The 26,481-nt window shown below is 38.6% G+C and overlaps 1 protein-coding gene across 1 annotated transcript in view; it reads right to left on the bottom strand.

Annotated features, from left to right (window-relative positions):
• PLXNC1 (plexin C1) overlaps positions 1-26,481 on the bottom strand; it is a 70,475-nt gene that overhangs the window by 29,449 nt on the left and 14,545 nt on the right. The window contains exons 5-17 of the mRNA XM_027679887.1: positions 21,367-21,481; positions 20,207-20,351; positions 16,745-16,814; positions 15,275-15,350; positions 15,097-15,150; positions 10,551-10,690; positions 9,345-9,524; positions 8,013-8,100; positions 6,919-7,125; positions 6,612-6,803; positions 3,019-3,118; positions 1,886-1,987; positions 1,407-1,510 (exon numbers count right to left, since the gene is read on the bottom strand). Coding sequence (XP_027535688.1) covers positions 1,407-1,510; positions 1,886-1,987; positions 3,019-3,118; positions 6,612-6,803; positions 6,919-7,125; positions 8,013-8,100; positions 9,345-9,524; positions 10,551-10,690; positions 15,097-15,150; positions 15,275-15,350; positions 16,745-16,814; positions 20,207-20,351; positions 21,367-21,481 — 1,573 coding nt within the window. The remainder of the gene's footprint in view (positions 1-1,406; positions 1,511-1,885; positions 1,988-3,018; positions 3,119-6,611; positions 6,804-6,918; positions 7,126-8,012; positions 8,101-9,344; positions 9,525-10,550; positions 10,691-15,096; positions 15,151-15,274; positions 15,351-16,744; positions 16,815-20,206; positions 20,352-21,366; positions 21,482-26,481) is intronic.

The following is a 26,481-nucleotide window of genomic DNA, read 5'->3' as shown; positions in this document are numbered from 1 at the left end:
CCCGTTCTGACTTTATATAATGCCACAGAGTGGCAGACTTTGTGCCTCTTTTTCTTTACTTTTTATTTGCATAAAGCACAGCATTTCCACTCAGACAGCTTCTACAGATTATTACTGCTTTGACAGAGGACTATCACTAGGAAAAGATATATTCTTAAAAATAAAAGTGCTATTTTAATGTTAATATGCCTGGCAACAAAACAAACAGAAAGGAAAGAGATGCAGATAGTAAGGTTGCCTTAGTCTACTTTCTTCAAACCACTGGTGACCCCTTACAAATTAGACTGGGGGCATCACAGTAGTACCAGAAGAGATATTTGCAGTGTCCTTTGGTGTGAGAACTGAACTCAAAGTGCACCAGGATTTTGCATATGTAATTGCTAAATATTATTCCACCTTAGTATCTGGTATTTGGTTTTGTACAAAAAACAAAGGCCCTGATTCCGCACTATCACATCTGTTTAACTTCATCACGAGTTTTCACTGGGATCACAAACAGCAATAAAGTGAAGCAGTGTGCAGACAAGACTACAGGACTTGGCCGCAGCAGTGATGAGTAGCACATGAAGACTAGTAGATAATTCACATACATTCCAGTTATGCCCTAAAATAACCAAGGGTTTCTACTCTTTGATGTCAGTTATACAAATAACCATCACCAATTGAGATCACAGCTTCTGCCAATTGGGTAAATGCTGGTAAGCACTGGTAAACACCATGATATAATTTGGAAAGTTGTGGCAAAGATACTTATCAGCTCGTAATGTGCCACATACGCAAAGAAAAAAAACCAGTAAGAAACATAAAACATTCAAGAGAAGGCGTCTGGTCCTCTGACACAGTGGCACAAACTGCTCCAATAAACACTGAAAATATCTACCTCTAAAGTGGACAACACAAGTACTTATGGAATTTCTAAGCATTTGACCTGCACCCCTTTGAATCAACATCTTACCACTTCTGTCAGCACTCTGGTGTAGAAAGTCAGCACAATTTCTTCATCAGTCTAATTAGGAAGTGTCATGATGTTAGCTAGCCTGACTGTTACTCTAATTAGCTATAGCATGGGAGGTGAAAGCATGGGAACGAAAAGAGCAATGGATAAATTATAGCTTAGTTAGGATGGCCTGAAAGGCAAGCAGCTGAGTGAGGCTGGACAAAAAGAAATGGATACACACACAACCCTTGAAAATTGAAGAATGTTGCTTTAGCTACAGCATAAAGGTTTGCTTAAATATAGAGAAGTAGAGCCTTAAGTGTTCTTTGGTAATTTTTGATTTAAGAAAAGTTTTTGTGAAAACAATGAGCAATTACTGTGTAGTATTTTCTTTAGTTATTTGATCCTGAGCTTCCTAGCTTATTTAATATTAGTCAGGCCTGAAAACTGAAAGACTTGTAAACATTACCTCTGGAAAGAAAGTTCTAAGAGCAAAGTGTTTGTAGTCAAGGAAGGGAACGGTTCCAAAACTATCCACCACATCTAATTCATCCATCTGTAGTTCAGCAAATCCTGAAAAACCCCATCCCCACCCAGAGAGTTAGTTTAGTTGACACAAAATCATCTTCACAAATATAACTTGTCCCCAGTAGATGTTCCCTAAAAAACAGTTCAGGGAAGAGTTCATTATAGCTGAAGCTCTTATAAGCAGGAAAGTAGCAATCCATTTTTTCCCCCGACTTCTGTTGAATGAAATACTATATGCAACCCTATTAGCTCAGTGCTATCTGCTACTGCAGTGCACACAATATTAAAGAGGAATTCTGATCCAACACAAAAATACTTTAACAGCTACAAAATAAAAACGTTTATATAATGTGAGCTTCTTGACAGGTTCAGTTCAGAAATTATGCTATACTTAAGCTCTGTAAAGCTCTTTAGACCTACCCTCGCGTATTTCCTTACGAATCTCATATTCCAGCAGTTCAAGTTGCTGACTCTGTTTACGAGTTAACTCTTTGGATTTGTATCTAGTAACTATGAATGCCGCTAAAAAGGAGGAAAAAAAGATTATGAGTATAAAAAGCGCAGAACAGAAAACCCTCATATAAGAGACATATTTTATTATTATTTTAAGAAACAGAAAAATTAATGTACACTTGCACTCTCCAGGAGGATTAGTGTTTTACCGTTGTCAGTGTGCTAGTACCCATGAGCCCTAGTTATCTGGATTTATACCCCAATGTTTAATGAAAATCATTCCTTTTAACAAGGTCTTAGAATTGTCAATCCAACTTCATTTGAAAGTACAACACACTCTGCTATATAGAGCCTGCACAGTGAGACACAGAATCTAACAAACACTTCTACTAATAGGAACCTACTTAAGGTAGCACTGATCAAACAGGAAAAACAGTTGTTTTGAAGAGGAAATCCACTTCTAAATTGTTAACTTCTCTGAAGCTTATTTTGAGAGCATAAAAGCATAAGATACGGTTCCTTTTTAAAATGAACTTTTTTAAAAAAATTAACCAACCAAAAGAACAAACACCTAAGCTTATTAAAATAAATGGAAATTTATCAAATATATAATCAGGTAAAAACGTGCAAAAAAAAAGGGAGCACTAAAAACAGGAAGGGATAACTATTTACCTCCCTCGGTTTAGTAATGACCCACAAGTTCACGAATGATCCAAATGAGACTGAGCAGAAACACCACAAACACTGCCTGAGGATAAGCAGTTTGTTAGGGAACATCTGCCCTAGGGACAGGAGGGTAGCCCAGCTCTGGCAGCTGGAATGGACCAAGTTGTGACACAAGGATGCCAGTCCTATGGCCTGCTTGGTGAAATGATAGTGAATAATCCCAGCAGAACAGACAGAACTACTGTCTTGTAATGTGCTGCAGTCTCACAAGATGGACTTCACCACCAGAACAGAGTTAACTTTGCCCTCTCTTATTGGGAACAGGGTAAAACCACCAGACTGTTAGTGACAGTTCCAGACGTGTATATGTATGCGTTTGTGTCATGATTATACCCTTCAGCAAATCAAAAAATGAAAATGCATTTTGTACTTACCTATAATGACACCCACTACAATAGGTAGCAAAATAAGAACATATAAATATATGTACGATGATGTTGGTTTGACTTCATGCTCAAAATTTCCCAATTTGACCTGAAGAAAAGTAATGGCTGTGTTAATAGAGGACAGTTATTATATCAGTGCTTAAAATAACATTTAATGTGTTTTTAAAAAAGTATTTAAGGCACATAAGGACCACGGTAGATTATTGGGAAGACAGCAGCAATTCAGGAAAACATGTGAACCAACATAAAATTAACTTTTACTGTATTTGATGTTTAAGCAGGACAACAGAGCAGTGATGATAAAAATCTGGAGGTCCTTATGCAGCACCACATTTTGTCATGCTCTTGCCGCAAACTAGAGCCCTCAAACAAACAGCAAGAACTGGCCTCCAGCTGGCCAAGTGGCTCATGCCCTTCAGAATTGCTGCTAAACATTCTGGCATTTTGAAGCAAAGAAGGCACACGTTAATAATTAAAAACATTCATATGCACTCACAGTGTTACTCTGCTGAGCAGAAAAGTAGCATAAGACTCATGCTAAGAATGAGGGAAGTAAAATTTTTCGTAAGACAACTGGCCCACAGCCCTCTTCCCTATTTCTTTGCAGAACTTTCAACCTCTTTATGTAGGATGTATAGCATTCCTGAAGGTCTTAAAAAAAAAAGCAACACACAATACATGGACAACATCCTCCAATAGCCAGTGGGCTTGTCAAAGGCAGGACAAGCATTAATTCTTGGGAGTACATAAAAGTGCTGAAGTCTGCCAGATGCCAAACTGAGGCATTCACCACTGGTAATTACAGCAAAAGAAATTTCACAAAGGAGGATCTCAAAGAGGACTGTGAAAGCACATAAATAAAGGGTAGCTAAGACTATAAACAGACTAGATGTAAAAATATGCTTTGACACATAAAAAGTTACCACCAAGTGCCAGGGATAGAAATGAGCTTGAGATAATTGAAAAGGAGGGTTGGGTTGAAATTATTTTGGGTTACAGCAGGGAAGGCAGAGATCTGGTGATTGCAATCACTGGCTTGTCACAGGAGGTGAGCAGCCAGGGCAGCAGCAGCCTGCCAACTGGATAGTCACATCGCAGCTACACAGACACAAGCAAGCAAAAACACCCCACAGGGCTGGAAGGACACAGCCTTTATATTTCTGGGGCTACAAAGAACAGAATACAAAGCAGATCTATTTCCTTCAGCAAATGTTATTTTTCCTCTGATGTTTCTATGTTTTCACAGTTCCTATAAAAAGTTATTTTGGTCTGAGCCTTCCTAGGATCCCATTTGCCTTTTCAAGGCTGAAATGCATTGGTGGCTAAATACATTAACCATCCTGTGACTAATACACCTGCTTTTATCTACTCGTGTCCAACTGCAGGATACCTAAAGCAGAAATTTCTGTTACTCAACTTTGTTTATTGAAATGTGAGACAAAGCATTCATTTCATTTTTTGCTCATATTTGGATTATCTTTAATCTTCACCATAACCTTCCTATCCAGTGGTCACATTTCTTTCCTCATCTTTTATCTCGCTTATGAATCATAAACTAAATAAGATACACCTGAATTAATCCAATTGCTATTTCTAAATTAACTTCATTTTTCCGCATGACATTATAAAACCTCCTCTGGACTGGTAATGCCTCTGAGCTTTATGTCATCAGCAAATGTTATTAGTGCATGCCTTATTTTTGTGTTCAAGGCACTAGTGATATTAAATAATATCTGTATGAACATCAACACTGCCCAGAGTCAGCTCCCTATACACAGTATTCGGTTTTTCTAACCCCTACCATCTTCATAATCCCCATGTTAAGTCACTGGAGTGACCTTCAGGTACGTGTGATCTACCGTGTTTCTATTGCTGAGGAAATCACTCATGTTACAAAATAAAGATATCTAGCATGATCTGCTTTCATTAAAAAGAAGTTGGCAATTACCCCATTTTCCACTTACCTCCAGGTCTTTCATGAGGCTCTCATTCAAAATACATTATGAAGTTTTACACAGAGCTGGGATTAAATCAGCAAGCCTGCATTTGCCTAGGTTTTTGGTTTTGGTTTTTTTTTTTTTTTTTGTTATGTAAAATACTAGTTTTATATTTGCTGTTCTCCAGTCATACAGTGTGTCTCCTGACTGCAATTTTATCTAAAATCTTTTCTACTTAGCCTACAATATCATGTGTCAGTTCTTCCTCAGTGCTGTGATAGGAATGATCCTGTTCTTGCTGTATTGAGCCCCTTGATCTATCTGAATCTTGCTTCTGTCACAAGAATGGCATTTTCTTCTCTGACAACTCTCTTCAGACTGATCATTCTGTCTTTGAACCCACACTCAATATCCTCTTTCTTCCAGAAAACTAAGGCAAGATACATTTATTCTTGAGCCAAAATTATCTTTTATACCTACGTTATCCTTTCTTCAGTGGTTCTACTTCTTCTATGATCTATTTATAAGATTTTAAAAAACATTTACTACTTTAAAAAACATTTACCACTGTAAACATTTTTTTTCATGTTGGAAAAAATAGTTTTTAAGGTACTAGAAGTGAAATGTTACATGGTAACTACTGCATTTGATTTGCCTTAGTGAAGTAGTGACCTTTCTATGACTGTCACTCCTTTGAAATCTGCAGGATAAGCATGTGATATTGCAAGGCAACATTAATATTTAAATGCAACACCAAACTCAGAAAGGCTTTTCCATGCCATAACTGGCTCAGACGGCAGGATTCACAGATGGGGGATCAGTTAACAGTGATACAAAGTCAAGAATAGCTTTGTTAATCTTTACTATGAGCCATATGCCTTGAAGTCAATAGAGTTATTTCAGTTTTATACCACCACACACTGCAATAAGAGTCTGGCATAATTTTTCTCCCTCTTAAATGGTGATGATTGCATTCTAAAAAATTTGTATCTTCATCTTACTCAGGGAGCAAATATCTTAAGCTGCAGTTTAGCTCTGACATCCATGCTAATGTTCGTATATTTGGGCTTGGCTTTGTGCCACATGCTCAAAGCATTTTAGCTCTCCCAATGCACATTGAATTTCACCCCCTTTTTCATCCAGAAATGCCTTCTCTTCTGTCTCAGTGGTGATCCTGAAGACAGATTCTTGTCTACTTCAGTAGGAAAAAGTGACTGGGAGGACACAATCCTTTCCCTCAAGAACATATTGCAGAAGCAGATTGCTTACAGATCTAAGATGAGGGGTTCTGGAGACAGTGCTGCTGTTATGATGATGTTTGTGCTGCAGACAGAGGTGTGACAAGCTACTGTTCTCTTGGAGCTCAGCTTGGACTGCAAAACCTACCTCTGACACTACCGCAGTAACCAGACAGAAAATGAACGCAGTACTGCCAGTGGTACCTAAGCTAGGCAGGCATGCTTAGATATGAGGAAGAAAACTGTACTACCAAGTATCAAGAGAGAAGAAAATGCATCCACTTTTGCCCTCAATAAAGAACATTCATGATGAGAATATTCATGATGAGAGCATTAATGATACATTTTACTTCACTTGTATAAATATTCAAACTGTTGAATTGTAACAAAAGAGAACTGTACTCACAAAAACTTTCACTGTGGAGAAGTCAATCTTGTCTGTTCCTTCCCTTTTGAATTTGCACAGTATGGTGCTACGGTCTGGCTTTTTGGTAATATTTTGGACGCTGAACCATATCTTTTTGGTCTGTGCACCAGTCATGTAAGACAGATAAACCTCTACCTCAGTTTTAGAAATATTCAAGTTATCATTTTCTTTCTAGAAAGGAAAAAAAATGAAGACAATAAAGTCACTAAATACAGAAAGAAAAAAAAAAAGTATCCCCAAACACTATTTAAAGTAAGGCATTGTACTTTATTACTTTCAAACTTACATATATTTTTAATTCCAGATCAGGATCCAGTTCAGTGTGCAGCTGGTAGTTAATGAACACTGGGTCAGGGTGATAGTGTAATTTGACACATGGTATAAAGGTAGTATCCACTTTTAACATCATATCAACAACTTTACCCTCAGTTGCATGGCTCAGGCTTGGTGTTAAGTAATGGTATTCAGATGCATTGCCAGGACACCTAGAGACCTAGAAATGCAATAGCAAAGTTGTAACAGTCATTAAGTACTCAACAGTGGGTACAATTACAAACAGAGGCACTCAAAACTCATTTTAATGTCTTCCTGACTTCACACAGATACCTGCTAAACCTCTTCTCTGCGATCAGGGTAGGGCTGCATGAAGAGCACCCAGCAAAATTTCTGAGTTTAGCCTGTGTCTACCTTCAAGCACATTTATCATACACTGCTTGAAGGCTGATTGCACACTGCTTAGGTAACTATTTCCTGCAGTGAGTGAGATAGGAATTGTGACAGCCATTTCTCCTCCCTTCCCCTCAATGCAGGTGACAAGAGTAAGACAAGCTCTCCAACTAAACTCCTGAGAGAGTGAGGTTGCTGCAGTCATTGTAGCATTAGGTCATTGTTTACTCCATTGAGTGATGCTCTGCTGTGTTATGGTCTCTGCGCTGCAAAGGGTCAATAAGATGCCTACCTCCTTAAATACTGGGAGAAAAGGTTTCATCCCAACATCAGCAACAGTCTGCTGCCCCTTCCTGAGGCAGTGGGACCATCTGGGTTCTCTGCACAGAGCCAGAGAGAAGTACAGAACCCCCTCTTCCAACAGACCCATATGTGGAGATTGGGGTGACTCAAAAAGGACAGATTTGGAATAACTTTCTAGACCATAAAAAAAGGCTCAGGGAATTATGCAGAGAGTAGCTTATGTATATCTGTGATTTTGTACTAAGAATGTGTCCAACTGTAATCCTATAGGTGGTCATATTTATTTCAGTAGGGTGACTGACACGTGCCTGCAAGTGTTTGGAAATTACTGATATCTCCTAAAACCTTAGGAACAAAATCAAATCCATCAAGATACTTCTATTTGGTATTATAAAGGAGATTTAGACTTACTGTGAGGTTTGATCTCTGGTCATCTGAAATAATGACACTGTCCACCACATTAAAATTTCTACCAGTTGTAGTAATTTTGCGACCACCACTGCAAAAAAAAAAAAAAGATGTGGAGGAAGGGAAGTTAATAACTGTGCTTCCACAGACAGACAAGTCCTGCATTAAGGCTTCAGCTATGCATAAACTACTCATGAGCATTTTGCTTTGGTAGAAGATGATAAAGTCAAACTGCAGGACAAGATAATTTGACCTATACAGTGTACTTCCACTCTTTCCTCATAATGTAATGGTAAATATTTTTTGCCACCTCAAAACTAAACTACTTGATTGCATATATATGTATATCCCTTTTCAGGGACTGTTCACCTTGTTTTCTATTCATGCAGCCAAAGAGCCAGACCATGATTTAATCTTGATGAAAGAGCATCATGGTATTTCGCTGCCCCAGCGCAGCCCAGCCTATGCTTAATTCTTGCCTTCTTCAGGACACATTGATCGTGCCAGGCACCTCACAGGAAACATTCTTGGCAGTGTTCAGACCATCTGTCTCAGCACACACAATGGTGCTTGTGTCTGAGGGCTCTGGCTCACAATCTCTGCTGAACACAGTTGGAGTGGTTCAAGGTATTATTAATTTCCAGCTGCCTGAGCTGCCTCTCACCTGGAGATGACGGCATGCATCCTAGCTGCTCAGCTGCTGCAGCTGCCAGCCCAACTCATTACCTCAAATCCACACTTGATGGCAAGATATCAGATTAAGAACCTGCAAGTGGGTAAAAACTGTGCAGGCAGAGGGACAGGTGGAAAGCTGTGCTGAAAATATCTTAAAAACCACCCTGTAAGTCTTTCACCAGATCTGTGAGACTCCCACAGAACAAGCAGAAGCTTGAATAGGGCTCTTTTGGCTTTAGGGAACATCGTCGTAAAGTCTGCACATATCACTGCAGGGGTGATTATTTTCACTTTATTTCACTGAAACTTTGCAGGTGAAGGGTATATTAGTATCAAGAAATCAAAGTTAATAGGAATTAGAATTTACACATGCTACCCATATTTTGGATTTAGCTTTAGTCTGAATAGACTATTTTTGACTTCTATAAAGGAGACCTGGGGTGGGTAGGAAGAAGTTTATAAAATCCTGCAAACACAGAATCCATCTTGCAGTTATCAAGTTAAAATATCTGTTAAATCAGTTCATGGGTGTTAATTTATCCTGAACAACAATCTTCCAAGTTTGCATCAGCTGCATCTGGCCAAGGAAGAAGGCTCATATTGGCTCAGTGCAACTACATTTGAATAAATACATAAAAAGTAGAGAAAGACAAAATTTACCTGATCCAGGAGGTATTTGGTGTGATTCTAGAACATGACGGCAGTGAAACATAATGCAGGGTCATTGGTGGTGAACATTTTTTCCCATTAGCCTGTATACATATACTTTTGGCCTCTTTACGTGTTGGTGGGAGAGCAAATGTCATTTGTGTATCATTTAGCACATTTCTAACTTTAATGCTGTAGGAGAAAAAACAGACAAACATTGAAACACAGATGTCATTCATTGGTGTTACTACACAAAGCCTATAACCTACAGCAAATGACAAGGAGAAAAGAGAACTGAATCTTTCTCTGAGCTGCCAAGTGGAGGCAGACAGAGAGAGCAGGGAGTTGAAAAGACAAAGTAGGGCATCTTTTGAATGAAGTTTCTATGTGACACAATAATCACAGAAGTCAGTATAGATATCTAACTTGGGATCAGGCTATGTAATGCAATGTGTGATTTTGCTGTTTACTGAGTACTTCTCTGTGCTACCAACACGGTCCATGAGATAGTCAAGAATGAGAATCTTCATCTTCTTTTTCTTTCTCTCTTTTCTCCCTCCTCTTTCTCTCTACTTCCTGTCTTTCCTCCTTCTCTCCTTTTGTTTTCTGTGGTCCCTTGGAAATTCATGGTTGAAGCAAAAATGGAACACTGTTTTTTCAAGTGCTAGCTGTGTAAAATGGCCTTGGTAATAACAGGCAGTCATTGCAGCTGCACCTGAAAATAACTGATTCAGAATACGATAGCCTAATTATTTAGGGGGTTACACTGTGCAATCATCAACAGAGAAAAGCAGGAGCTGTTGCATGAGATATTTCCTTCCGCGGCATGGTGTCTGCACTTTTACAAGCAGAACCCTAGAATATATGGCAAATCTTTTGAAGCAGAGAACTGTCAAACAAAAGCTGAGGCTTTCCTGTGACCTAACTTCTTCTAGCCTGCTAGAAGTCACAGAGGACCACAGGTATAGCACTGTCCTATAGCTACTGAGAGAACCGACCACCCACCCTTCCATTCTTTGTATTGTACCCAAACACCAAATTCATTTCCATCCTTTGGGAATTTAAAGTGGAAGTATAACCAGAGAGATGTAGAGCATCCCCTGCTCTGCTGAGGAGAGGTACATTATAACTGTTCATCCAACCATATTGCTGCTAGAGCAAAATGGGCATAATTTTCACCATGAAAAGTAAATAGTATTATTTTTCAGTTTAACTCACACGTCTGGTTTACAGCCAGTGATCCCAGTCAATATCAGTTTTATGCCTGATGCACGTGTAAAGTTTTCTCCTTTGACAGTTATTTCGCTTTTGCCTAATGTAGAAATCCACAAAGGTTCAATGGATTGAATACTGATATGCTATTAGGAAACAAAGCAAAACAAAATCTGGTTATAAACAGGCTAGGCAGATAAGCAACAGCTGTAAAAACAACTACCACTCAAGAATGCAGATTTTATGGCACTGGAATACATTTTTATTAATAATTTCAAATCTTGTTAAATTTAATCCTGGGAAGCACTGTCAATCACAACTTCTTTACAAGCCAACTATTTTTACCATCGTATTTTATATTTCAATTTATCCTGTAACAAAGTTGCCCAAAGGAATCCCAGTCTGACATACTGGAAGGTAGGTATCATAAAAACCCAGCTTGAAATTATATGTTTTGTGTGACCCCTGAAGAACTAAGAAACAACGCAAGACAAAACCCGTGGTACTGTCACTATGAGAGATCAGAGAACAAATGAAGGAATCTTTCATGACCTGAAAAGGGGAAGCAGGGTCAAATCCTTGAATGGAAAACTGAGAAAGAGCCCCAGAATTAGCTTTACTAGAAAGTCTTTTCGAAGTCATGCACAGAACTAAAGGTACAACACAACTGCGGGAGAATTTTTTGGTATTTCATTTTGATGCTAAGAAGTTCTCCAGCATTTAAGAACAATCCTAGTTTACTCTGATGCTGCCACAGTCTTACAGAAATGTGGTCAATTTTTAAACTGTGCTTTTTATTGTCTATATTTACTTGTTCTAACTTACTAACACTACTGAGTAAGAAGAGAGATTTTATCCCTAGTGCATGTACTTGATACATTTGACAGCATCTCATGTTTAATCATGTTGCTGCTTCCCCAGTTCCACAATCATACAGACGGTTTCCTCTTTATCTATCTTTCAGACAACAAACTGAAACATTCGAAAAAACAGGAAAATACGCATGTGAAACCACAAACTGTTTGGGACCTTCTCAGGCAAATGATTTCTAGACTGATTTTAGACTGCCTATAATACTAGTTTAAACTGAGTTTTTAGTGTATTGTGATTATCCTGATTTTTGCTGTGCACCCATGGACGCATCCCAGGGTTCATTCTTCCCAACCCTGTGAAGGGTGCTGGTGCAAAACCTCTAAGAAAGTCCATCCCACACACTTTTCTCTATCCACTAACCCTTTCATGTACCCAGAGCAGCACTAAGACTTTGGGCTGGTGGTCCGAGGGGACCATCAGGGTCACACCACCATCCTCTGCAAACAGCTTTTGCCCATTTCAGAAAGGTCCCCGGCACATTGTCCCCACATGCTATTATGGCTCACTGAATGCCAGAGCACTCCAAAGCTAATGTCACCTGTCACCACTGATTGAAAGCTTTAACTTGTGCCTTAGGAAACGGCAAGAGAGTGCAAAGGCTGAGGCCAGAGGGCCTGCAGAAGGGCCTCTATGACCTCTGGTATGGATAATAGAGGAAGGCAAAGGAAATCCCTCACAAACAGCCTGAGGGGGAAAATTTACGCCCATGATTACCCAGGAATCAGTTTAACCCTTGGGACAGGAAAACTGAAGCAGAAATCTAAGAGATTAAAGCTAGCAAACCACCAGTGCTTTTCTTCACCTACACCTTGTCCCTCTGCTTGTGTCCAACCTCCAGTGCAACAAGGACAGTCAATATCATCACACAAATCCAGAAGCCAACTACTACAGAAAGGAGTAAAACACTGCTTTGGGCTCTCACTGGTAACCAGCAAGGAGCCCTGAAGCACCAGAATACTGCAATATCACACAAACACATGGAGATCCCCCAGAGCTGCATAAGGGCTGTGGACCTCAGTGAAGGAAAGGTAAGGCATCCTTTGCCCAGGGGTGCAGTGGGATGCTCTAATGCTTCAGGGCTCCCACTGGTCTCTCTGCCAGCCTGCCTTGCTTCTTTTCTTACACCAAGAAGAAATCACAGGAAGATTTGTTCACTCTGGAAGTTTCAGTCCCCTCTGAAATAGTGCCTTCCCTGCGGCTACACAGCACAGACTCCCTCGCAGCATCTTGCCTTGGACTCATGGAGTCAGTGCAGTCATGGCACTGAGGTAAGCTGGCCTCAGCTACTCAAGAGCCTGATTCCCATTCAGCTTGACTGCGACATTTTCCTCAGCAGCAAAAGAAACCATGAATTTCCTCACTGAATGCGGGAGGGACCTAGTGTCCTCACTGGGTGCACTGCAGTGCTCATTTCCCCAGTACCAGAGAGCTGCTGACCTTCCAGTTGCTACGTGGCAGGGGGAGAGATGCCCAGCAACAAGAAGGGAGACAGCAGAGAGGCAGAAGGATATTTACAAAAATCACTAGTTGTGAGGCATGTGATGAAAGTGTAAACATGCAAAGAGACATATAGAGAGCGTGCACCAGGTCCTCAGGTAATGTAAATCAGCACAGCCCTGTCAACTTCAATAGAGCTCCATATTTCTGAGCTGCAGCCGCTTCCCCGTTCCCCTGGACAGCCTAACACTTCCCTGGGGCTGCATAAACAGTGGCAGCCACATCCTCAGAGGTGTGGTTAGCATGGTTGCAGGTCTTGGAGAGATATCTGGCAGCAGCCCAGGTTAAGAAGCCTCTGCCACCCTAGGGAGTCCCTCTCTGGCACAGCCCCTTCTGCACTGCTAGCACGGGGCCCTGAAGAACTGCATCAGGGAACTGGCTCAGATGAAAAATAACCTGCTGAAAGACAACGGTTATTTCCAGCCAAATCAGTTCCCTAGACAAGAATACTCAATCCAACCACTTCAACTGCTGCTCTGGCACAGGGAGGGAGAAGGTGAATGCATGGAAACCAGCAGCTGGAGTCAGGAGGAGGGCTGGGGCTCCCACTGAAAAAAAAGTATATTAATCTAAATGCTCAGCTGGGGTTATGGGAAAACACAAATCCTCTTTCTCCACTCTCCAGTATGTTCTCCTTAAAGCACCAGCAGTCAAAGGAGAGCAGGATTTCAAATGCAATTTCAAGCCCTCTGAATGGATCAATCACTTCTAAATAAACATCTGCCTTTGCACTGCCTCTGGTGCTTTCACTGCCTTGTCCATCACTGTCTTTCCAAGATAAGGCATGTGGAAGAAAGCCATCTCCCAGGCAATTCCAACTATTTACCAATGTCAAATTAATGCACTTGGAAGCAGAGCAAAGCAGAATTTCCTCTGTTCTTTCACCAGACATAATGCTTTAAATGCAGATCAAATCCAGAATATTAATGCTCAGAAGCACAAGTATAACAATCCTACTCGTCTCTGTGAAAAACAAAATGTATTTCATGATTTTGTTTAAGAAACATCAGCTGAATAGCTGAATTTAAGAGGTAATTTCTGCCTTCAGAGGTAAAAGTTTGGGTAGTTCTAATGAAACATTTAGAGATAAGAACACAGCTGCTATTTATAACAACCATGCATCACTCACAGAAAAGCAGAAACCAAAAAGTGTAGGAAGCAAATCTCTATGTACTTACTCATCAGTCAAATTTCTTCTCACTACTCATTTCTTTCCTAACACCCGTATGTCATAAGCAACCACTGATCAAAAGATCACTCAGTTTTATGAGAAAATAAAAACATTTGGGTTCCATAAAGAATGAAGGGATAACCTTGTGGTTAAAGGGCTGGCCTATGAGACAAATAATTTAGATTGTATGCACACATTCAATTGATATGATTTCTATAGAGAACTCAGCAATCAGATTCAGCAGGTACTTTGGCACCAGCGACACTTCTTCCTTTCTAGTGATCCAGCTTGTGTGGGGTAGATGGAGAGTAGCTCCACCTCCAGTTTTGTCTACAGCCTGGAAACAAGAAAATTTTTCTGGAAGTGTGAACTAGAGATTTACTAGCACTCGGGGATTTCAGTTCCTGGACTTATTCTCTAGCTACTTCTCTGTTATGCAGATGCTGGGTGGCACATGCTCCCCTTCTTTCTGCTACCCTGGCAGCTATGTTTCAGGAGAAGCTGTGATTTGGCTGCATAAAATGAGGAAGAGGTCTGAGACTCTGAAGTCTAGTTTCACAGAGTTGTCTGTGACAGCAGAACTCAAACATGTTTTTAAGTCTAGGTAAAAGATTAAGTCTGAAACATTCTCCTTTGTGTTTTGTTTTTTTTTTTGTTGGTCAGCTTACACATCCCAGCCCTCAGTGTGCTGGCTCCTGTGGAGTGCCTAAATACAGCATACAGGGACTCTGGCATTTAAAGCAATATTGCAAATACTGCATCTAGAGGTAGGCACATGACAATTGCAGTGTTCACTGTCTCAATGCCTGGATCTGAAACACAAGTTTTTGTTGGTACCTTTTAACACTACAAACCACTAAGAAAAAAATAGTATCAACCCAGGTTCTGCCTACCAACTGACTGCCTTTTCATCCATATCTCTATTCTTTCTGCAAAGTCCTCCCACTTTAAAAAAATTTCTGCCGCAACCCTCAGAACCTCAATAATGCCGATCTTAAAATACTAACTAACCTCTGTTTTCTGTGCAGTGGTGATCCCCTTGGAAGCAGTTGCATTACAATTATCCTGAAAAAAAAAATCAGCATTTCTCCATGTCAGGACAAAAAAAGAGACAGATTGCTGCTCAGCCATAAAAAAATACAAGGAAAAGGCATCCCAGAGGATTCCAGTTCTCCCCAACAAACTTCACCTGGCAGGTGGTGGCAGGAGAGACACGATTCCATTTACAGCTGGCACATTCACCCTTGTGTATACACTGTGAGCAGCTGGTAACACAGAAAGAGAGTTTTTGTAAGACACAGGAACTCAATCTAGATTCAGTCATGAATGTGAAATTTCAAGTGACAGAAAAGAAGCATAAACCCATGAGAACAACCTGGCAAACATGTAATGAAATGGATAAAACATGTAACCTGTGTTTACCCTCCAAGCCTATTGTTCTGTTGTGTTTATTCTGAGGAGGAATTTACTATGAAATACAGTCTGTGCTGAGATGCTTAAAGTCATAAATTTCAAAAAAAGCAGGAAGCAGACAGAACACTTTTGGTTTCATTTTGCTGTGATTTACTCCAGTTCATGAGTGGCCAGGTAGTACTTTTTAACCAGAAAAGGGCAGAAAATCATCACTGACTCTTTAACAGCTTGTCTGAATTTCTGTTCTGTGTGAGTAGTGCTAGCAAGTATCGCCAGTTTGCTATTGCCTTCTCCTACCAAAAAATATGCCTGTTGGAGACTACTTTGTCCCTATCTTGCTTTGCAATGCCTCTGTAAGTATGGAAGAGAGCCAAGGGCAGCACAGTTCCTCTCCACACATGCTGAGAAATGCTCTGATTTAGAGAAAGACAACTCCTTCCCTGTGTTGCCCCAGGGACAGGGAAGTGATGTGCCGCTTCCCAAAAAGCAAGAGTTAATTTCATCCCAGGTGCCTATGGATTAGTCTTTTTGTATAGAGGAGGAATGTTCTGAACAGGAACACTCTAATTATCTATAGTATATATTAGTCAGATCTTTCTAAATATTAACAACCTCCTATCATAAAGGATTAGGCCATGTACTGGGCACGAGTGCTTCCTCTGCCAGCTCTCAGAAAGAGTGTGGTTCTGAAAAATAATGTGTGCAGAAGAATAGGTATTCATTACTCATATTAGCAGATTAGACGTTACTCTCTGGTTTAATTGTATTCATTAGCCATGGACCATATTTAAATTGCATCTGGGTCTAATAAAAACCAGTTTCACAAAGTCACTTCTACAGAATCTCGACTCCTCTATTCTAGGTCTTATCCTGAGTACCAGGAATTCTCCTTTTTCCCAAGGGCAAAAAGGATTTTAATGTCATTGTGACATCCTTTATTATCTCTTCAGGCACACGCCATAGATTCAGTCACTATAATGACTCTCCTACAGTTAGCTGCCAGGGTCCCATTAAATGAGAGAGTCATCAGAAGAAGTAGCTCTCTAAGAACACACAAAAAAAAAAAAAAAAAACAAAAAAGGAAAAGAGAAGGAGGAGGAAGTGGGCCAAGAAAAGGGATTTTACTATCTTCAGTGAAATGTAGTTCCTTAATAAATACCAAAAATAGAATGATGAATGACTTCAGTCCCCCACATCCCCCACACATCAATCCCTCAATGAACTTTAGGAAGAACCAGACTCTTACTTTTTTGACTGAAATGTTTGTGTGATATTCCAAGAGCTTGAGGACAGTGATGCTTCGAGAATTAGACAATCTGGAAAAATGTTCATGTTAGATATATGCTGGATATCACAAGAAATAACTGTTAAAAAATAATAGAGTTGAAAGCTCATGTGCCTTCAGCTGTTCTTTACTTGGTATGCACCTTTTCTCATGCATTCACTCCCTCTTTTGACTGATATAGATTTTGTCCTTCTATAGCACCCTTCAGCTGAGTTGTGCCAAACCTTTAAACACACTCATTAATTAAGCTTGATGCCACCACTGCACGACAAACAAAAGTAATATTGTTAGGATACAGATAAGGAAATGCTACCATGAAGCAAGGATATAAAATCATCTCCCGGAAAGGACACAGTGATATGTACTGTGGCACAGCCAGACCCCTAATTCAAGTCTTCTAACTCAACAAACTGTTTTACTGTGAAAGACCCCAACATATCATACTTCTGTCTCTATCTGTCTCAGAGACTTGGTTTCAAGAGTCTCCTTTTGTAATCTATGCAGTAGCAATTTTCATCCTATTTAAATCTTTTATGATTGCATGAGTCAATTTGTCATTACTTCAGCTAGCAATTACTATACCGACAATTCACTGGCAGCTGTGGTATGAAAGACTATCTTCTCTTAAGAGCAGAATACCACATCGAAAAGTAGAGTTAGATATATACCACTTATGCCATGGTCTCTTTCATCTGTGTGCCTGCAGATATGTACATCTGTGAAATGAATGACTGCCTGAGATCAAATGAAACCCATGTGTGCAGACTCTTCTGGCTTCTCTATGCTAGGAAGTAGCTAGCTTTTTAATCCAGGAAAGCTACACATATTTTAAGTATATCTACCTTGCAAAGGTAGACAAACCTTGCCTTTATCGCAACCTGGCTTATTCAGATGAAAACCAGCTTTGGCTACATCTACAGTTGTTAAATCAGAAGTATCTCCCAGCTCCACATGTCAGCACGGCACTTGCTGCACTTGGGTGCTCACTGCAAAGGTCACCTGAACTGCTTGTTAGAAACAGCCCTTGGGGACCATTCATACTATTAAATACCTTACTAAATGGATAGCAAAGAGTCTGATTTTGATGGTATTTTAATGCTTAAAGATGTAGATGAGTAGACACAGACATTCTGAAATCCTTCATCAAACATTTGCATCTCCAGAAATCTACTTATCTGCAGAAATCTGAAATGTTGGCACACAATTGCCTAAATCACTTGCCTACATCAATATATGAGAAAGGCCTCAAGCCATGAGCTACAAAAAACAGTATTTTGCTAGGAGTAGTAAGTAAAAATAAGGAATTTATCTCCTTCTGGCAAAGCTTGGCTTTTAAGTTTGTATAAATATTTTAAAAACAACACCATCAAATATGGTTTCCTGATTCTGTCTGTGTTGAAATTAATGCAACCTCTTATTTTCTGTATGGTCTGGGCTGACCTTTTAAATGCACTAGACTGCACTGAGAAGCAGGTATTTTCAAAATGGTTTTTTCCGAGAAATCGCACCTAAAGGAGTTTTGCAAGTGCATCCTCTTGTGAGACTGAGGTCACTTTACAAGAGGTACTATAAATAGTAAACATAACTTCACACTTGCATTATCCACTAATACATCCCAGCTCATAGGAGCACATGAGTGACAGTAATACTGGCAGGCACAAGCTAACCTCACAGCCTTCTGGTTAACACTTGAAAAGGGTTCATTTTTGGCACAAAGCAAAGGCAAGGCACGCTGGCTTCCATAACGCTGTACTCTGAGATCCTGCTAACGGAGTTAAGAGAAAGCCTTAGTCCAAAAAGACAAAGAACCAAAACAATATACCCCATAATTACAAGAAAACATAGCTTTTGCGACTGGGTCAATAAAGAACATTTTCCTCTTTTCTAATGCATCTTTCCCTCTTAAAAATCCACTAACAGTGTTCACAAAAGGCAGCTTACTTAATAGACTAGAATACCTATGGATATCACTCTAGCTGTCACCTCCTAGTGACAGACAGTCTTTCCTCCTCAATTCCCAAATCAGTGTTGGATAGGAACTTGACACATTTCTATGATGCCAGAACAGCTTTTCCCATACAAAGGCCAAAGGCTCCTGAGATCCAAATATTCCAAGGAACCTCCTTCAGGGGCAAGGGTTTCCTGAGAGAGAGAGAGTTCTTTTGTAGCACTGAGCTCTTCAGAATAACAGATCCTTGTAAGTCAGGGATAACATTTCATTTGTCTTTTTTACACAAAGGTTTTATAAGAGAATCAGATTTATGCAGGGTATTCCATGCCTTTTGGGCTGTATTATTGAGGAAAAGATAGAGGCAGGCATTTATCTGAATTTTCTGTTTCGTCTCCAAGTCACTTAAGAGCACATGGTATCCCTTCAGCTTGCTATCTGTCCCTCTCTCTTGCATTCTAACATAAGCAACTTTAAGAAGTTATAAGGTCAATCTTTATTAAAAAAGCTTTGTGCTTCTATACAGACCCTTGAAGAAATGCAAGGGGGATGTGTCCCTACCTTCAGTCAAATATGACCCTACTGGGAAGGATTATCATCTGATCTTTAAGACCAAAGAACAGCTCAGAAGTCTAGACATTCAGCAATTTACTATCTCATTCTAGAACTTGTAGCTATTCATAAGATACACAAACCAGATCACAAGCATCACACATCCAATACAAATCACTCAGGTCTCTAATTCTGAGAACTACTGGTGAACAAAGTAGTATAGGAATCATTGCGATATGATTCAACCAATTATTCAGAAAGATGAATGAAATCAAGTCAAAAAGATGTACCCACCAAATTGCCCCTGAACCATATATTTTTCTACTAATCCTCTACACAGGACAATCACTGTCTCACAGTGCCTAAGTTAGGTTGAAACGGTTAATTAAATCTTAAGGTTATTTACTGTACAGACATTCATAATTAAATTCTCTTTTTATTTATGCTAGTACAGTTTCTTGCAAAAAAAAATATTCTGTTTACAGATGAGAGAAGAGTTAAAACAGGTTTATTTGTCAAGGGAGATCACTAGACCAACACTGCTTCCATTGCTCCAGCCAGTTTGATTGTCATTGCAGTTAAGTTTCCTTAGACAGTTATTAATGGCACAATGTAAATAAATATACTAGTAATGCTAAAACACTGCGTTGCCATAGGATGAATGGAAGAAGCTGCTTCCAGACATAGGGTAATGTGTTATTACTTCTAGAAAGGATTCCACATTAACAAAACTTTAATCATCAAGAACAGTGTGAGTATACTCAGATCACTTGACAAAACGTGAATTATTTTTCTTCAATGCCATTTCATAAAAAGCATTATGTACTCTCATACTCATTAGGCCTGTATGCAGTACTCCCCAGTAATAAGGGACAGTGAATAAGCACTAAATACATGTAATTGTATGTAATAGTAAAACATACCATTATCAGTTATCATCGGAGTGGTTAGATTGCAGAAGCAGGACGAATTTTTCAGCACTACATTTTCATAAAATATTTCAACAGATGTTACAATTTTTATCATACAGAAAGTAAGGATTTTGCTTACATTTGCAGTCACAACAACCTACAAAACAATAAAAACAAGAATACAATAGGTTTTTTGTAATACTTGCTAAGTCATCACCTTGTCTTTACAGAAGATGACAAACTATGAAATGTACAAAATGAAAATTTTTGTGGTGGAAGCAGACACTTCACTAGGTAGGCTCTCAAAGGAGTGCAACTCTCCTAACTGAAGAAGCAATACAGAAAGAATTCTGAAAGGAACAGCACTGCTTATTTCCAGAAATTAAATGCATTTGCACAATATGTTAGGGGAGCAATCTGAAATAATTTTGAATTTTAAAACTAGAATTTTGCTATAACAGTGTTATATGTTGTTATATTCCTTTAAAAATATTTGAGTAAAAATACACTCAGATCCTCAGAGAAAGACATCGTTTGCATACATAACCAAAGCGCTCTTAATTATGAAACAGAATTTGTATTGTAATGAATTATCCTTTGTTTTTGGCTGAGAGCACTTTACAAATATGATCGCATTAGTGTATTCAATCAGGAAATCAGAAACAATAGCGTGCAGATTAAGTGGCTGGTCACAAGAGTTGATAATCAAATACTCAAGGCTGTGGGTGCTGTGAACAGATACAGAGTAAATACTAATATCAAGCACTTAAAAGATGCATTTGTGTTAGCATATGTGTCCCACTGAATGTTTTCTAACTTGTTACAAAGCTCAGAACTTACATAATGCACTTGATATATAGTTACTGGAATATTTAACATAGCTGATACAGTGATACAACAGAAACATAGCCTTCATCAGCATAGCGCATATTTGAATTTTTGACTCAACAGCATGAAATATAGCTTCAGGATACAAATCCTAGGAGAGGAAGAGAATATTTATCTAATCGACACATTGAGCTTACTGAGATTTCCAAGACATTTGCCAATTGTTGAGGTAGGAAGCACTAATATATGGATCACGGTGACAAAAGAAAGAAGCTGCAATAAGCAACAAAATCACACATTTTAAGTCACAATAAACAAACATACACAAAACTGGGTGTACATACCTGATTTTTGGCAGGGAAACTTAGCAGGATTTCCAGATCTTTACTGGGTGCATGTGAAATGTTATACCAACCATTTATGTTGTTTGAATGTGTACAATTTTCTTTTAATGTGCACCTAAAAGTATACATAAAATTATACTAGCCTCCTTATCATGGCTTTGACTTCAGACACTGTACTTCAACTTATTTAAAGTTATTGATTTTTTACAGAAATACTATTGATTTTTTTACAGGAATATGGTTACAACTGCAAAAAGCTTCAGGAAAACAATCAGTAAAATCTTCTGCTTATCAAAATAAATTACAATGCATTGATATATGCTTGAGGGTCTTGATTAAATCCATGGGACTGAAGCAAGTGTTATATGCTTGGCCAGTAACAGTGGAATTGGTAGCCTGGGATGGAATTCATCACCCCCAACTTGATTTCTTCATTGTACAGCTCTAGATCCGACCCTGCTCTGCCAACACGCCCTGCCCCACCCCCCTGCCGGTTCCCTCTACAGTCTGCAGGGAAAAATACATTCTTTTAGGGTGCAATTCACCTAACCTATTTTAGACATTCATACAAAGATGAAATGAACTACACTATAGAAGCTGCTTATTCTCTCCAGAGAGTATAAGAAGAGATGGGGGCAAAGAGCAGATGTAGAGCTATGCTACAAATGTATATAGTTGATGAGATGCATCCTCCTTCTTAATTTTCTTTGTCATTCACTGATGTCAGCGCACTTGGTTAAAATCACCAGATTTGAAAAGGTAGTTCAAAATAGATTTCTCTGTCTTCAAGCATAAAATCCATTTCAGAAGTAGGATGGCATAAAGGAAACAAAAATGTTATATACGCCAAATTGTAGGAAACAGAAAATACGCTACAAAAATTAAGGAAGAATGAGGAAACACTGAGATAAACAAGTACTACGAAGATTATGTTATAACATGTTATAAGAAAAAGAGAACATAGGTATACAACTTAGATGCACAATCACTGTGTTTGAAAGGTGAATCCTTAAAATATTGTCTGCTTTCAACAGTTAACGAACAATTCATAGATTAACTCCAAGTAATTTAATATTGTTAGCAATTAAAGTAAGTGCTAACTGAATATATCTTCATGTTTTCATATTGAGTATTTATAAAGATAAAATATTTATAAATATTCAACCTTTATTGAATATTTATAAATAAATGTAACATTTAATATTGTTTTAATCCTACTTTTCTACCAAACATAGATGATGTATAGCTTCAATCATATGACCAGTTACATGTACCTTAACGAGCCATTCATGAGTATATAGTTGCAAAGCATGGTCATTTTTTATGAGAAGCTCACTGCATAAACGTATTTCACAAGCAATGTGTTTTTTCCCCAGAAGGAATAACACAAGAATGACTTTTAACAAAAATATCCACCACTTTCCAGAATGCACAAAATAACCTCACAAACCATAGAATACCTTAAAGTCGTCTTCTCTGTAGATCAAGTTGTTGTCAACTAGAATGCAGTTGAGCACAAGGTCACTTCCTTTGTGGTCTAACTCAGGAAACTGAGTTCCTGCTGCACAAGAAACTGGTAGGGCTTTGCATCTGAATATATTCAGATCATAATGATAATGTAATAAATTGGGACTATATGCCTGACACTTCAAACTGTCTGAACTAGGACAAATTTCAGTCTCGTTTATGTCTCTCTTCACCGAGATCACAAAAGTCCATTAGCACCACAGTTTAGCACCAGAGTTTCAGAACCACAGAGGATGGGATCTGTCATCAATAGACATTCATAAACCAGATTCTCAGATAGGTACAGGAAGGTAACTCGCACCGGCAATGGTGCACAGAAGAAAGACATTCCACAGTTTCTGACAGGCTGAGGATTATGAAGGTAAATTTGCAAGGCAACACATTCTGCAATACTTGGCACTAAATTAAGCGTATGCATTTCAGTGACACTAATATTAAAATATTAAAAAAGAAAACTGTCAAGCTGAATATTTACAACTGTCCTAGGACAAAGTTATTTGCTTTCTTAGACTGCCTGAGGAACAAGCAGTGAACTTGTTTCCCTCATCTGCAACGAAGAATCTGAGAGTTTAATAGCAAAACCAGTAATGCCGCACAGGACCCAGGGTCATGCTTGCTTTTATGTCACGAAAAAATGCATCTTTTGTTGCTCTAAAAGCTGACCTTTAACAGTCAAACAATGTGCTGTGGAGAACAGTCATTTTCATAGGAAGCAGTGACATCTGATGCCCCTCAGAATAAATTCTCACAATTGCCCTGCACAGACCAAGAGTAACATGAATTCCATTCACCTAAAGAGGAAAATATTTTGTAATATCCCTATTTTTAGAAAATTTATATTGATTGCAAGCACATTGGAATGAATATAACAGATAAATATTACTTGTGAACCACATGGTTCGGAACATTAACATACAGACGCAGAAAACTACTAAGTCTGGCTTTCTTGGAAAGGTGGAGTGGACCCTATACAAGTATGAAGATAAAGGTATGAAACCCTTGGGTCAGGTTTCAGACATGCATAGATACGTGTACAGAGGAAAGTAGATTGAGGATTTTTTAAAAATATTTCACAGCAAGCTAGTTCTTTATACTACTAAAGATTCCTCTACACAACTGGAATGGAGTTCTTCTAATTCCATTATGATAAAACAATGTCTATGCATACTGGTTCATTCATATTTACTTAAGTCTCTGCTTCACTGATCTTGTATTAGCCGCAGATCCTACAATGTTTGCCCTCTCTACCTTGCTAAAGCATACTGATTTCCTCATGGAATGAGAACATGCTTTCAGAGAAAGTTTTGGCTTCCTTCTTTCTCCAAGGTACCAACACCTGAATGAAGCCTACATCCTACACACTGACCAATTCAAAAGTAAGTCTGGTCCTGCCAGATAACATATTGTGTCATTTCCATATGGAAAATACATGTAAAACATCAGTGCCTTGTATCAGAATTGTATTTCAGCATAATTCAGGTAAATCTGATTCATCTATAGAAAACCTGTAAACATTAAAAGAAATCACACAATGCTATGACTAATTGTTTTGAATGATCGTAACTGAAAAGGAGAATTTATATATTTGTCGCTATGGAAGAAAGAGTAGAAATAGGAACAGTAGAAATGTTTTGTTTAATTTTGTTTTCTCTTGCGATGGATGTGCAGATTTTTTCTTTAAAATACTGGATTTCAGTTCACACCATCTTTAAGATGAGGTACTAGCATTGCTAGTAAGTTTTACTTAAAAATGGAGTGTGCATTTTATAGAAAGTTTATTTCCCTGTAAGCACAAAACATATCATTGATCTCAAAATTACTACGGAATATATTGTTTTAGTGGGCATATATGGACTTTGACTAAAATACTGGCTAAAAACATGTCTTTTTCTCTAAAGCTTTGCTCAGACCTCTCTCTTCCCAAACCAAATATTTCATAATGCAAAGTGTTTAACAGTAAAAAATTATGTGGGTGTTGAACAGGAGTCATCTTATAGTAATTAATTTTTTCGCCAAAAGAGTAAATTATTTCTGTTTCAACCAGGTGGAAACTTTTGGTGATTCCCCTCAAAAGCGGGGGATTCCCTGACTAATAACTGTTACTCACAAACTCTTTATAATGTAACTAAAAGCCTGATAAGCTTAGCACCATTACACACACAGTTTCTAACAAGGTAGCAAAAGAGAGTTTGAAGAAAATATATTACAGAATAAACACCTACTCTCTTCCAATAACTACCTTTGCAAACATACAGTAGCAGGTCTTCAGCAAAATCATGTTTATACTGAAACAAACCAAAATGGGTAGTATTAACCTTCTAAAAGAAGGCTACTAGTGAAATTCATCAAAAATCCGTCTTACAGCCACTTTGGTTTAAGGTTTTAATCGGTGAACAAACTGGCATAAGAGAAGGCTTACACTGTCGACATTTGCTGATGATACAAGGTTGGCAACATTATCATGTAGAGGAAGATAAGAATATCACACAGGAAAACTTAGATAACCTTCACATGAGATGGCATTTCAAAGCATAAAGTACAAGAGCATATACCTAGAGTAGTAAAAATCTCACAACCCATGTGTTATAGACCGGAAACTCATCAGCTGGAAAGAAAACAAAGAAAGAGAAGGACCTGGGGGCATTATTTGATCATGGATGATTGTGGCCCATCAATGTGATGCTGTTATGAAAAAGACGTTTGTGATTCCAGAACACACTAAGATGCTTCCTGGACACACTGATTAAACAACATTAAGCAAGGCACAGCTGAAATTCCTTCTGGAACAATGTGACAGTCCTGACCATCCTTATTTTAAAAGGATGCATAAATTTCACAGAAGGGTTAATGGAGTTGAGGTAAGTAAGGAGTATCCTATGTGAGACGATCTCAGTGAAGTTTGCTGTTTTAGCACACCAAAATAAAAGCAAAGAGAGAGATTGCTTCCACAAAAAATATTGAAGAGGTAAGCGTAAGGGAGGGGGGAAACCTATTTAGGCCAAGGTGATGTGAGCACCATAACAAGTAAGAATAACCTGTCCATAAACACACACATGATGAAAATGAGCAGACATATTTTAACCAGAAGAAAAATGAGACTGTTATGTAGTCACACAACCAGGACAGGGAGGACAAAAGGTCTATCTAAATTTATGATGGTCCTTGATAAGTTTTTTAATTTTACATGGTGTGGTTGCTTGCAATTGCCAAGACTGGGCCTGATGACCAAAGAATTTCTCCAGTGCAGGTCAGAGATAGCTTTCAAACCTGCTTCAAATGTATGAATGAAGTATTAGAAAAAAATTCTCCTTTGGCCTAAACCAAAGGCAGAGGTTTCAAAGCAAGGAACTATCAATACTGAAGCACATCTGAGCACTCTTCTCATTCTCACATACAAGATGGTCCCAGCTATTAAGATGCTTCAAGCACAAGTATACTATTTCATCTCTCAATCAATCTGGAAAGTAAAAATATCTGTTGTAAAAGCAAAATAATTTAATATTCTTAGCCCAACATATATTTTATGGGTAGATCTCAAAAATCTGAGGGTTACATAGTCTTTAAAAGGTGCAGAGTTCCCTTTCACAT

Source organism: Neopelma chrysocephalum, unplaced genomic scaffold (genome assembly GCF_003984885.1).
Source record: "Neopelma chrysocephalum unplaced genomic scaffold, ASM398488v2 Primary Assembly neopelma1_59, whole genome shotgun sequence".
Classification (NCBI taxonomy): domain Eukaryota; kingdom Metazoa; phylum Chordata; class Aves; order Passeriformes; family Pipridae; genus Neopelma; species Neopelma chrysocephalum.
Note: the sequence above shows the minus strand (reverse complement) of the source record. Positions and strands in the feature narration are given on the sequence as shown.